This window comes from Pelobates fuscus, chromosome 8, assembly GCF_036172605.1.
Source record: "Pelobates fuscus isolate aPelFus1 chromosome 8, aPelFus1.pri, whole genome shotgun sequence".
In the NCBI taxonomy this organism is placed as follows: domain Eukaryota; kingdom Metazoa; phylum Chordata; class Amphibia; order Anura; family Pelobatidae; genus Pelobates; species Pelobates fuscus.
The window spans coordinates 39,886,887-39,898,995 of record NC_086324.1 but is presented as its reverse complement, the minus strand read 5'-3'; the positions used below and the strand labels follow the sequence as shown (position 1 = coordinate 39,898,995).

Below are 12,109 nucleotides of genomic sequence, written 5' to 3'. Positions count from 1 at the left end.
AGCAGTAGACACATTCCTTCAAACCTGGCCGAACCTGGGGACTTACGCTTTTCCTCCGTTCTCCATGCTGGCGAGAGTTATACACCAGGTACTCAACCAGAGGATATCTTTGCTCCTCCTGGCACCACTATGGCAGAGTCAAGCGTGATTCCAGAACCTCCTGGAACTATCCTACGACCATCCTCTCCTCCTATCCTCGTTTCCCCTCATACTATCCGTCCCGCAAGAAGAACCGCATTCCCAGGTACTTCAGGGACGACTAGATCTAGTGGCTTGGACGATTTCACTAAGAACCTGCTATGGGATTCATGGGCACTGGGAATCAGACAGAGCTACCTCGCTGCCTGGAACAAATGGTCTAGCTGGTGTTTGGACAGGGACTCTGACCCCTTTACAGCTCCTACCACCATGATTCTCAATTTCCTATCTCATTTATTCTCAACAGGTAGATCATATTGGTCCATTAATGTTTCACGTTCTGCGATTGCGGCGACTCACGTTCCGATCCAGGGCCAACCAGTAGGGCGGAATCCTCTCATCTGTAGACTACTGAGAGGTATTCATTTCTAACTTCCTCCAGCTCCGAAATATTTGAGGCTTTGGGACGCTCATTCTGTACGAGGCGCAGCTTCCCTCTCAGACATCATGCGTTTGGCAGACCAGTCTTGGGAAGAGACCTTTCAGATCGTCTATTTCCATCCTTCTCACGCTGCTTTTTCTCCACTCAAATAGCATAAAAAATACAAAATATGAAGCCTCCTGTCATGTGGCAAAATTGTAGATTATGCTAACGTAGTGTACTAATAATCTTAATTTTAGTTATGACAGGAGACGAGTAATATATTTTGTTCTACTCTTATCTCCATATTACCTTCGACTATGGCTCCTAGTCTTTCTTTAGAATGTAAATAATGACAACTCTGGTGGATTTGATTTGATTTGATCTGATTCAATATTTATGATGTTTGTTATGTCCTGAAGAAACTTTAGTTTCTATGAAGTTTTTCATAGTAGTCAATTTATAAACACTAAAATATATAATTATGAACAAGAGTGAGATATGGAATCACGGTCACTATCAATACCTTTCTTTTATTTTTCCTTTTCGGTATGAATACTTCCAACAACTACAAGCGGAACGTACTTCACACAATTGTTGCAGTTCAGAGTTGTCAGTATGCTCAAGTTTCTACAGTTTTCCGTTTCCAGTTAAAGGGACTATCTACATTCACACCAAAGAAAGAGGAAGAATGGGGGGCTGTCCTACCTTATATTTGTCATGACTGTTGTTTTCTGATTGGTTTAAAGTTTTGATTGAGTAAAGAAAGTCAATGCAAAATACTCGCCTGCTGTCATTACTAAAATTCTATTATTCGTACACTACGTTAGCATCATCTAAAATTCCCCTTTAAGTACTTTTTGACCTTTATTATAATATTGAATATATTGTAATATACTGCAGATACAATTAGAAAATTCTGGCACTGCCGATAAACCCCTCATACTAGAATACTGTACAACGCCAAAAAAGTAACATAATCCCTTTAAGAGTATTCTAAATGTTTAACAAATGTCAAGGCTTTTAACCCTTGCAGGACCAAATGTTAAAATGTGTAATTATCATAATCCAGTCTCTAAACAAATTGTGTCAGCACAAAATATTCTGTTTATTTGATTTCCCTTGTGCTTGTTAAATGACTGGGGCAAACCACATCAGAGCTGAGATCTTCATGGAATAGCTTGTATGATGGAATTGGTCCTTAAGGGGTTAATGATCTTTTTAACAAAAAAACATTAAATGGACACTTTACTAGAGCACTTGAGTAAGTAAACACTGCTTGAAAAAGCATTATTCCTGCTAATAGCATAGTTTCCTGCAAAGCGTAAGATGCATTCACCTTGTTTTAGAGATGGACCCTGATTGCTGTTGAGTCTGAATTTGTTCAGCCAGCTGTCTTTTTAAGGTCATGTCTTTACCGTGCGCTTGTCTGATAAATGGATGCTCCAGGAGATGAATGACTGATGGCCTCTTTTCAAAATCCTTAATAAGGCACCTATAAGGAAATAATAGGAAATTATACAGGCAGATGTTCTTTTTTTTTTTGTATCTTAATTTTCATGGCACTTTCACCTGCAATTCCACAGAGGGTGGACAAGTCTTATCTAAGTAGCAGGATAGAACATAATTAATTATACATCACTACATCTTTTTAACAGTTGGACACATAGCATACATAGTATATTAGAGAATTAATGCAAGCTAATTTGCGCAGTTAATTAACGCAACATGCCTGAAATAGTACATTTTGGGGTTTATTCACTGAACACTGTACGCCTAATTAAAAAGAAAAATGCAAAAAGTGCAGATTTACAAAAAAAAATGTCAACTTAGTTATAATTACAGTTTGCCTGTTTTTAGCTGAACTTTTGCAATTCGGTTCTGTGGTTAGAGAATATACCCTATAATGTACACGTTTACATACGTTCCTGAGTTCTAAATAACATAAACCGTTATTTTATCTAAAGTTATAAAACATAACACAGTGTGTATGTGTATGAACACTGTTACAAATCATTATCACGTTGAAGTAAATCCTTATCTGCATAATGTGTTTGGGTACATTGATTGAGAAATAATTAAATACAGCTAGAGAAAGTTTAGATATCTTTTTAAAATGTTACACCATCAATCTTGTTAGGAGAAGTTAATTTATATCTAGAACAATAAGGTTTATAATCACATCACATTACAAATATAGGACAAAGCTCCTGACTTAACATTCTGGACGAGCTTTTTAAATGATATCTACAGCGTAAACTAATGTCCAAGATGTTCTTCGTCTATATGGTCAAATATCGTATTGTTCCTCGAGTCTTTACTGTCTCACTCTGTAACAATGTTTTTATTTGAAAGATTGTCAAAAAATAAAAATGAAAAGCAGGACAAAGAAGGAGAGGGGGTAAAGATGTAGCACTGAATATCTAAGCATTGAGCGTTGGAAAAAAAACACATCCATCCATCAAGGTTGACCTTTCCCAGTTCCCACTTTTATTGATTCGGAGTAGAAATAATCACATTGAAACAAAATCAAGTTTTACAGATGGCTGGTTGGTGTTAGCTGTAGGGGAATTGCGTCCTCTCAAAAAAATTACGTATTAGATCAGTATTCTTCCAGGGTTTCAGGGACCTGTTGAAACTCAAAGGTTTTTATTCAATAAACCAGAGATTGTGAAGAATTGCCAAATGTCAGAACAGCCAAGCGGTAACGAAAGCTAAATTGGATAATTTTTCTATTTTTCTAGTTCACCGTTTTCTAGTTCTCTAAAATGCGCAGTTCCTTTCTAAATGCTTCTAATTCCGGTTTAGTGAACATTCCTGTTTATGTTCCTTGTTATAAAACAACAAAACAACCTCTACACCGGCCAGTCAATATAAAGTGAGCATTGAGGTAGCAAGCTTCTGTTTCTTTTCCCTCAGTGCAATGTATACCCTGGTTGAACTGAACTGGATTCTGATATCAACTACGAAATGTTTAATAGACATTTTAATGTGGAGGAAATGTCGCAATTTCCTAGTGACCCAACACGCTGAGTGTAAATGGTAATAGATGTATTAACATATAACGGCCCTTAGAGTGGCCGGGCTTACGTTATTTAGATAGAGAATGGACAGGGACAAGCTGAGTCACGGAAACCAGAAATCAGGAGCGTGAGGTACAATAGCCGCGTCATGGAAACCAGTAATCAGGGAAGCGAGAACCAATAGCCGAGTCATGGAAACCAGTAACCAGGGAAGCGGGAACCAATAGCCGAGTCATGGAAACCAGTAGCCAGGGAAGCGAGAACCAATAGCCGAGTCATGGAAACTGGTAATCAGGGAAGCGAGAACCAATAGCCAAGTCATGGAAACCAGTAATCAGGGAATCGAGAACCAATAGCCGAGTCATGGAAACAGGTAACCAGGGAAGCGAGAACCAATAGCCGAGTCATGGAAACCAGTAACCAGGGAAGCAAGAACCAATAGCCGAGTCATGGAAACCAGTAACCAGGGAAGCGAGAACCAATAGCCGAGTCATGGGAACCAGTAACCAGGGAAGCGAGAACCAATAGCCGAGTCATGGAAACCAGTAACCAGGGAAGCGAGAACCAATAGCCGAGTCATGGAAACCAGTAACCAGGGAAGCGAGAACCAATAGCCGAGTCATGGAAACCAGTAACCAGGGAAGCGAGAACCAATAGCCAAGTCATGGAAACCAGTAACCAGGGAAGCGAGAACCAATAGCCTAGTCATGGGAACCAGTAACCAGGGAAGCGAGAACCAATAGCCGAGTCATGGAAACAGGTAACCAGGGAAGCGAGAACCAATAGCCGAGTCATGGAAACCAGTAACCAGGGAAGCAAGAACCAATAGCCGAGTCATGGAAACCAGTAACCAGGGAAGCGAGAACCAATAGCCGAGTCATTGGAAACAGTAACCAGGGAAGCGAGAACCAATAGCCGAGTCATGGAAACCAGTAACCATGGAAGCGAGAACCAATAGCCAAGTCATGGAAACCAGTAACCAGGGAAGCGAGAACCAATAGCCGAGTCATGGAAACCAGTAACCAGGGAAGCGAGAACCAATAGCCGAGTCATGGAAACCAGTAACCAGGGAAGCGAGAACCAATAGCCGAGTCATGGAAACCAGTAACCAGGGAAGCGAGAACCAATAGCTGAGTCATGGAAACCAGTAACCAGGGAAGTGAGAACCAATAGCCGAGTCATGGAAACCAGTAACCAGGGAAGCGAGAACCAATAGCCGAGTCATGGAAACCAGTAACCGGGGAAGCGAGAACCAATAGCCGAGTCATGGAAACCAGTAACCAGGGAAGCGAGAACCAATAGCCGAGTCATGGAAACCAGTAACTAGGTAAACGAGAACCGATAGACGAGTCATGGAAACCAGTAACCAGGGAAGCGAGAACCAATAGCCGAGTCACAGGATAACACAAAGGGGAATAGTTCAGCCAGCTTAGCCGAGATCAAATACCAGAAATACACAAGAATACAAGCACTATTAAAAACCAAAACTTAGAACCACAACAGGGCAATGATCCTTGCCCTATGAAGCCTTTTTATATTTTGAAGCTTCAATTACATAACCATGCACCCAAAACTTTCAAATTCAAATGTTTTGGCGGACCATGACGTTGTTAGGGTCATGATGTAGGCGCACATGCACCATGTAATAAATGGTGGCGGAGCTATAGTGGCCAGTTTTGGAAACACTGCGGAGAGAAGAGGGACTTCTCAGTTTTGGAAACACTGCGGAGAGAAGAGTGTCCCTCTCGACCATATGGTCATCCAGGCTGTTTTACACCATGGGCAACAAAAGGTAATGTACAGGAATACACTGTATCATTTTGTGGGAGGCTTCAACGGTGATGGGTTACTTTGTGGATGGACCCTTGGCTTACTTTGCCCAGAGACATATATGACGGAAAATCAAACATATGCTTTTGATAAATCGACTCAGTGCTCATAAAATACATACAGTAGGGACTACTTTTCGTTATGTACAGCAAACAAGTTGACAACACTTGACATTGGGTGGAGCTTAAAGTAAGGTTCTGTTTTAGTTGCCAATCAAATTTACCCATAATCCGTTGATATAATCAATCCCGCAGAAGAGCACGCAGCAGAAACCATGGGCCGAGGAGAACAAAATGGCTGTACCCAGAATTGAGTTCCAGCACAAGGAAGTAAAGATAATAACTATGAATAAGGGCAAATGACAAGAGGGGAGTATAATCATGAAGATATAGGGGTATTAGGAAAGAAATCTGAAAGTAAATATAAAAGTGAGCGGGCTGATTTAATTACCATAAGGAAGCATAAATACAGACTATGCTTCAACTTGTAAATTGGTCGTGGCCAATCCATATTGAATGGTTGAAATCTTGTTGTATTATTGCTTTCCTGCAGTAATTAAACAAGACCAAACGTAATTGGCAGCTATGTTGGGCCTTAAATACATTTATTGACTGATGTAGTATCCCAATATATTGCAAATTCGAGAGCACAACTTTGTTCTTTTGCAGATTGCATATCACAGCTATTAAGAGATTTTCAAATAAGAATCAATAGTTTTAGATACAATATGCATTCTGAGAACAGCTTCCATTTAAATTTAGGCAGCTACACTGCATAAAGGTCACATAAGGTGCATGCCTGGGTGATATGCTATGTACCCAGCAACTGCAGGCTGCAAGCACTATAGCAATTTAACAAAGAAGGATTACGTTTGCCCCGCCCCCTTTATTGTAAACGGAGGGATGGTTAAAGGTTTTTTATAGTGTTAGGAATACAAATCTGTATTCCTAACATTATAGTGCCCTTTGGTCCGCTCCTCAACCCCTCCCTTGCGTGCAGAGCGTGAGGACGTCCAGCATCACTTAGGTAATCTGGAGTCCGTTAGTATCCAGGAAGTGCCTCTAGTGCAGTGGTTCTAAACCTTTTTTCTTCAGTGCCCCTTGACAACCCATTTCCATATATAGTACCCATTATATTAGCAAAATATTTGTAATTATTCTAGTTGCTATTATTTCAAATGTATATGTTTTTCTCTGTCCCACCTCCCCATTTTCTCTGTTCCAGGCTCTTCACAGTGCAGATACACATATGTAGATACACAAGCACACAGACTGACACACGTGCAGATACACAGATACAAATTCTGACACACATACAGATACAGGCACATAGATACAAACACTGACATACATACAGATGTACAGACACACAGATACAAACAATGACACACTCATACAGATTCATAGTACAGATACAAGCACTGAGATACACATGCAAATGAAGAGACACACATACAGTTGCACTGACACAATGGCACACATGCACATACACAGAGAGAAAATACTGACATACATAGATACAGACACACAGACTGACACATGGTGTACAGACAGGCAAAAACACTGACACACATACAGTTGCACAGACACACTTATGCACATACTGGCATACATGCAGATACACACACTAACATACATATAGTTGCAAGGACATGCGTATACACACACTAACACATTTACAAATGTAAAGACACACAGGTACAAACACTGCCACACATACATACAGATATAGACACGCAGATACACATACAGATATACAGACACACACATTGACACACATACAGATGTACAGACACACACTGCCACACATGCAGATACATAGACACACAGATACAATCATTTACACACATACAGATACACATGTAGATACACAGACACACATACTGACACACATGCAGATAAACGGACACACACACAAATACACAGATATACAGATACCCACACACAGATAAACAGACATACAGATACACACACTGACGCACATACAGATACAGACACATAGATACACACTCATACGCGTACAGATACAATGACATACACAGATACCAGGGCAGGCACAAGACATTTTTCTGCCTGGGTCCCCCACAACAACACCACCAAAACACGCCCACATTCATGTTGTATTATGATAATTAAAACCAAAATGAAACATATCATGATTAGATAAATACATTCCAGTAACATATTTAGATAATTGCACACTAAATTAAATGTCACAACATGTATCCTTCTGCAGTGGTAATAAAATATTAGCTAAGTACGTCAATCATTAACAATAACAAACCAAAAAGGAGTAAGTTAAGTTGTCATGTGGGATGTATGCCATTAGTCTGGAGAAGTAGTGGTGTGTGTGCTGGGGATGTACTGTGTCTGTGTGTGTGCTGGAGATGTAGTGTGTCTGCGTGTGTGTGATGGGAGATGTAGTGTGTGTGTGATGGGAGATGTAGTGCGCCTGTGTGTGATAGGGATGTAGTGTGTCTGTGTGTGTGCTGGTGATGTAGTGTGCCTCTGTGTGTGTCCTAGGGATGTAGTGTGTGTCCTAGGGATTTAGTGTATGTCTATGCTTGGGATGTAGCGTGTGTGTGTGTGCTAGGGATGTAATGTGTGCACGCTAGGGATGTAGTGTGCACGCTAGGGATGTAGTGTGCACTCTATGGATGCAGTGTGTCTGTGTGTGCACTGGGGATGCAGTGTGTCTGTGTGCGCTGGGAATGCAGTGTGTCTGTGTGCGCTGGGAATGCAGTGTGTCTGTGTGTTTGCTGGGGATGTAGTGTGTATGTGCTTGTATGCTGGGGATGTAGTGTGTGTGTGCATGGGATGTAGTGTGTTTGTGTGTGCGGGGGATGTAGTGTATATGCTGGTGATGTAGTGTGCCTGTGTGTGCTGGGGATGTGGTGTGGGCTGGAGATGTAGTGTGTGCTGGGGATGTGGTGTGTTTGTGCTAGGGATGAAGTGTGTATGTGTGCTGGGCATGTAGTGTGTCTATTTGTGGTGGTGATGTAGTATGTCTGTGTGTGCTAGGGATGTAGTGTGTGTGAGAGATGTAGTGTGTGGTGGGGATGTGGTATGTGCTGGAAATGTAGTGTGTGTTGGGTATGTGGTGTGTGTGTGTGCTAGGGATGAAGTGTATCTGTTTGAGCTCAGAATGTAGTGTGTGTGTGCTGGGGATGTAGTGTGTGTATGTGCTGGGGATGTGGTGTGTGCTGGAGATGTAGTGTGTGCTGGGGATGTGCTGTGTGTGTGCTAGGGATGAAGTGTGTCTGTGTGCTGGGCATGTAGTGTGTCTATTTGTGCTAGTGATGTAGTATGTCTGTGTGTGCTAGGGATGTAGTGTGTGTGTGCTGGGATGTAGTGTATGTGTGAGATGTAGTGTGTGGTGTGGATGTGGTGTGTGCTGGAAATGTAGTGTGTACTGGGGATGTGGTGTGTGTGTGTGCTAGGGATGAAGTGTGTCTGTATGTTGGGCATGTAGTGTGCCTGTTTGTGCTCGGAATGTAATGTGTCTGTGTGTGCTAGGGATGTAGTGTGTGTGTGCTGGGGATGTGGTGTGTGCTGGAGATGTAGTGTGTGCTAGGGATGTAATGTGTCTGTGTGCTGGGCATGTAGTATGTCTGTTTGTGCTCGGGATGTAGTGTGTCTGTGTGCTAGGGATGTAGTGTGTCTATGTGTGCTAGGGATGTAATGTGTGTGCTGGGGATGTAGTGTGTTTGTGTATGTGCTGGGGACGTAGTGTGTATGTGTGTGCTAGGAATGTAGTGTGTCTGCGTGTGTGTTGGAGATGTGGTGTGTGTGCTGGAGATGTAGTGTGTGTGCTGGAGATGTACTGTGTCTGTGTGTGCTGGGATTGGAATGTCTTTGTCCAGCACACTGTGTGCATCTGTGTTAATTTTGTCGACTAACCATTTTAGTCAGAGTTTAGTCGACTACAATTTTTGAGATTCGTTCTACTAAAACGAGACTAAAACTAAAACAACTCAGATGACTAAAATATGACTAAAAACTAAAAAGTGGTCTGGGTGACTATAGTGTCCCTTTAATAGGGCAAAGCAAATTCATGGTTGCGGGGCCCCTGTCTAACCCCAGGGCTCTAGGCAGATGCTTAGGGTCGGCTAATTGTTAAGGCTGCCCTGCATTATAAATACAACTTTCAATATATAACTTTTAATCTTACAAATTGCATACCACAGGAGAGTTGTCAAAATACGCATGTACAGCAACTTTAGCAGCAATGAACCTCAGTCACTTTAAAGTATTACTGAGAAAAGCACAGAGACCGTGCAGGATAAGAAGAAAATTTGCGATACCCCAACATTCTAAGTTCAGTAATTGCTAAATCAAGGGGTTTTGCAACTATTCAACAAAGGTTAGTGATGGCTAAGGTTTCCCATTCCAGCTGAGAACTTTAATGTTCATTATATGGTACCCATTGTATCAAAAAGTATTTTCACAGTGTGAACACAGGTTGCTCAGAGTCACTACATTGGACTTTCCATGAGTTATTCCACCGCACTAAAAATACACATTTCTTTCAGCAATAAAAGCTCTGCAGGACATATGTTCTCTCAGAATTCCAGACACTTTTCCTACAAACCAACAGCCTTAGTCGTGGGAATCGTATTTAGTGAGACAAAAATGCAGTGCCATTTAAGGATCATGTTTTAGGGCACACTTTCATTAAGGGGTAATACACTAAACAGCAAAATTATGTGTTTAAAAATTAACTAAATTTTAAGAAAAAGGTGTAAATTTAAATGAATTTTAAGGAATTCTCCTGAACAGCTTGTCTTTCATTTTAGCTAGTGTGGCTGTTTAGCATTGAGATTTACAATTCATAGAAGGTTAATCATTAAAGCGATAATTAATTGTGAATTCAAAGTGAATTTCAGATTTAAGATCCAAATTACCAGCTATGCTTTTCATTTAACTACTCTGGCCTTAAATTCACTTTGACGTCTCACTTCATTAAAAACCCAGACAGTAATTCACTGTTTTGTAAATAAACCCCATCTGTTAAAAGCGATACCCGGGGTCTCTTCTTCGTTAAATGGGTTTACGCGACTTGCTAAAACAAAGCCACAATAGCCAATTTGGAAAAAATCTCCATATGAATGTGATCATTTTTCCCAATCCTCTTAGTATAAATATTATTTAAATGGTTTAAACTCATGCCAACTAGATATTTAGTTAAAAGACCCATTTGTACGTGGTAACAGTTTGTTTTTTTCATTCCCTTTTGCCTGGTAGAGAATAAGGATGAATACATGTGTGTATATACTCATAGGTCTTTACCAGGGGTAGGCAACTTTTGGCACTCCATAAGTTGTTGACTACATCTCCCATAATGCTCTTATGGGAGATGTAAAGCATTAGGGGAGACATAGTCCACAATAGCTGGAGTGCCGAATGTTATCTATCCCTGGTCCATACCATTGCATTATCCTGACCCCACCAATAAGTACTTAGTAACACATATGATAGAAACATAGAAACATAGAATGTGACGGCAAATAAGAACCATTCGGCCCATCTAGTCTGCACAAATATGATGGTATGCTATCAACAAAAATATAAAATCAATTAGAGTTACATGGTAATGACAAACATAGCTTGTTTAGCAAGTACCGTGTTAAGACACAATGTTTGAGTGAAATATTATATCTCACCTGGAATGGAGTGATAGTATGCAAACAAGTTTCCCTAACAATCTTGTACGTCAGACGTTCCGAAAAAAAACATTCCCTTTGAAAGATGTTTAAATTTAATTTCTCAACCAGGGAGTATGATCCTTTTAGAAGATGTATCCTCTAATTGCTTGTCAGCGTTCATAGGAGGTTTTAGTGTCTCTCTGAGATTTCAAGCTTTTTTTTACTCTGGAGGCTGAGCCAAGGGTGTCCAAATCATTTACTGTTTTTGTCTGCACAAGTTTAATTTACCCTCCCAGTAAAAGACATTCATCACTTTACTGGCTGCGCATTTCTCATGTTTTTTAGCTGCTTCCTAAACACATTCTATGTAATATACATTATATATTTTGGTAGATTGCAATTCTTTAATACATGTTACATTTCAGGGGGAGGGGAGCGCCAAACATTTCCGCTTGTTAGACTACATTTCCCATAATTCTTTGCCGTCTGTTGGAAAGGTTATACAACCCTAACTGACACTGTTTTAAAGCAGAAGTTTTTACTTTAAAAAATAAATAAATATATATATATACTTGAAATATTAATGCTAACCAATTTCAAAAAGGCTAACTTACTGAATTTTGTTTATGCACTACAGACTAAAACCTGGTAAATTCCTGTAAATCGACAAAGTTCCAAATGTTCAATAGCAACAATCCCATGATACTTTGTCCACCCTTTAAATTGTCAAACCATCACTTCAGCCATTTTTTTTTTACAAAAGCTAAAGGTCTTTTGCTGGCTTCATCCAGTTTAAAGGTATAAATTAAATACAACACCCTAACTAGACAGGCATTGCTCTTGGTTCTACTATGTTTTTGCTAAACGACAAGATAAAAAAGAAAAAATTAGGCATCGACATTCCGGAAATGTAATATTTCAAAGCTGACAATGTCTTAACCCCCAATTTTAAACCACTTATACGTTTCCCTACTTCTCTTATGTACCCTATCTTATATGCTTCAATAAAAGAAAGATTGACAACAAAAAAAAAAAATTAAATACAACACAAGT

General features: G+C 40.2%; 1 protein-coding gene across 1 annotated transcript in view; it reads right to left on the bottom strand.

Moving 5' to 3' along the window:
* MYO3B (myosin IIIB) overlaps positions 1-12,109 on the bottom strand; it is a 382,767-nt gene that overhangs the window by 144,276 nt on the left and 226,382 nt on the right. Inside the window, exon 9 of the mRNA XM_063429713.1 lies at positions 1,899-2,054. Coding sequence (XP_063285783.1) covers positions 1,899-2,054 — 156 coding nt within the window. The remainder of the gene's footprint in view (positions 1-1,898; positions 2,055-12,109) is intronic.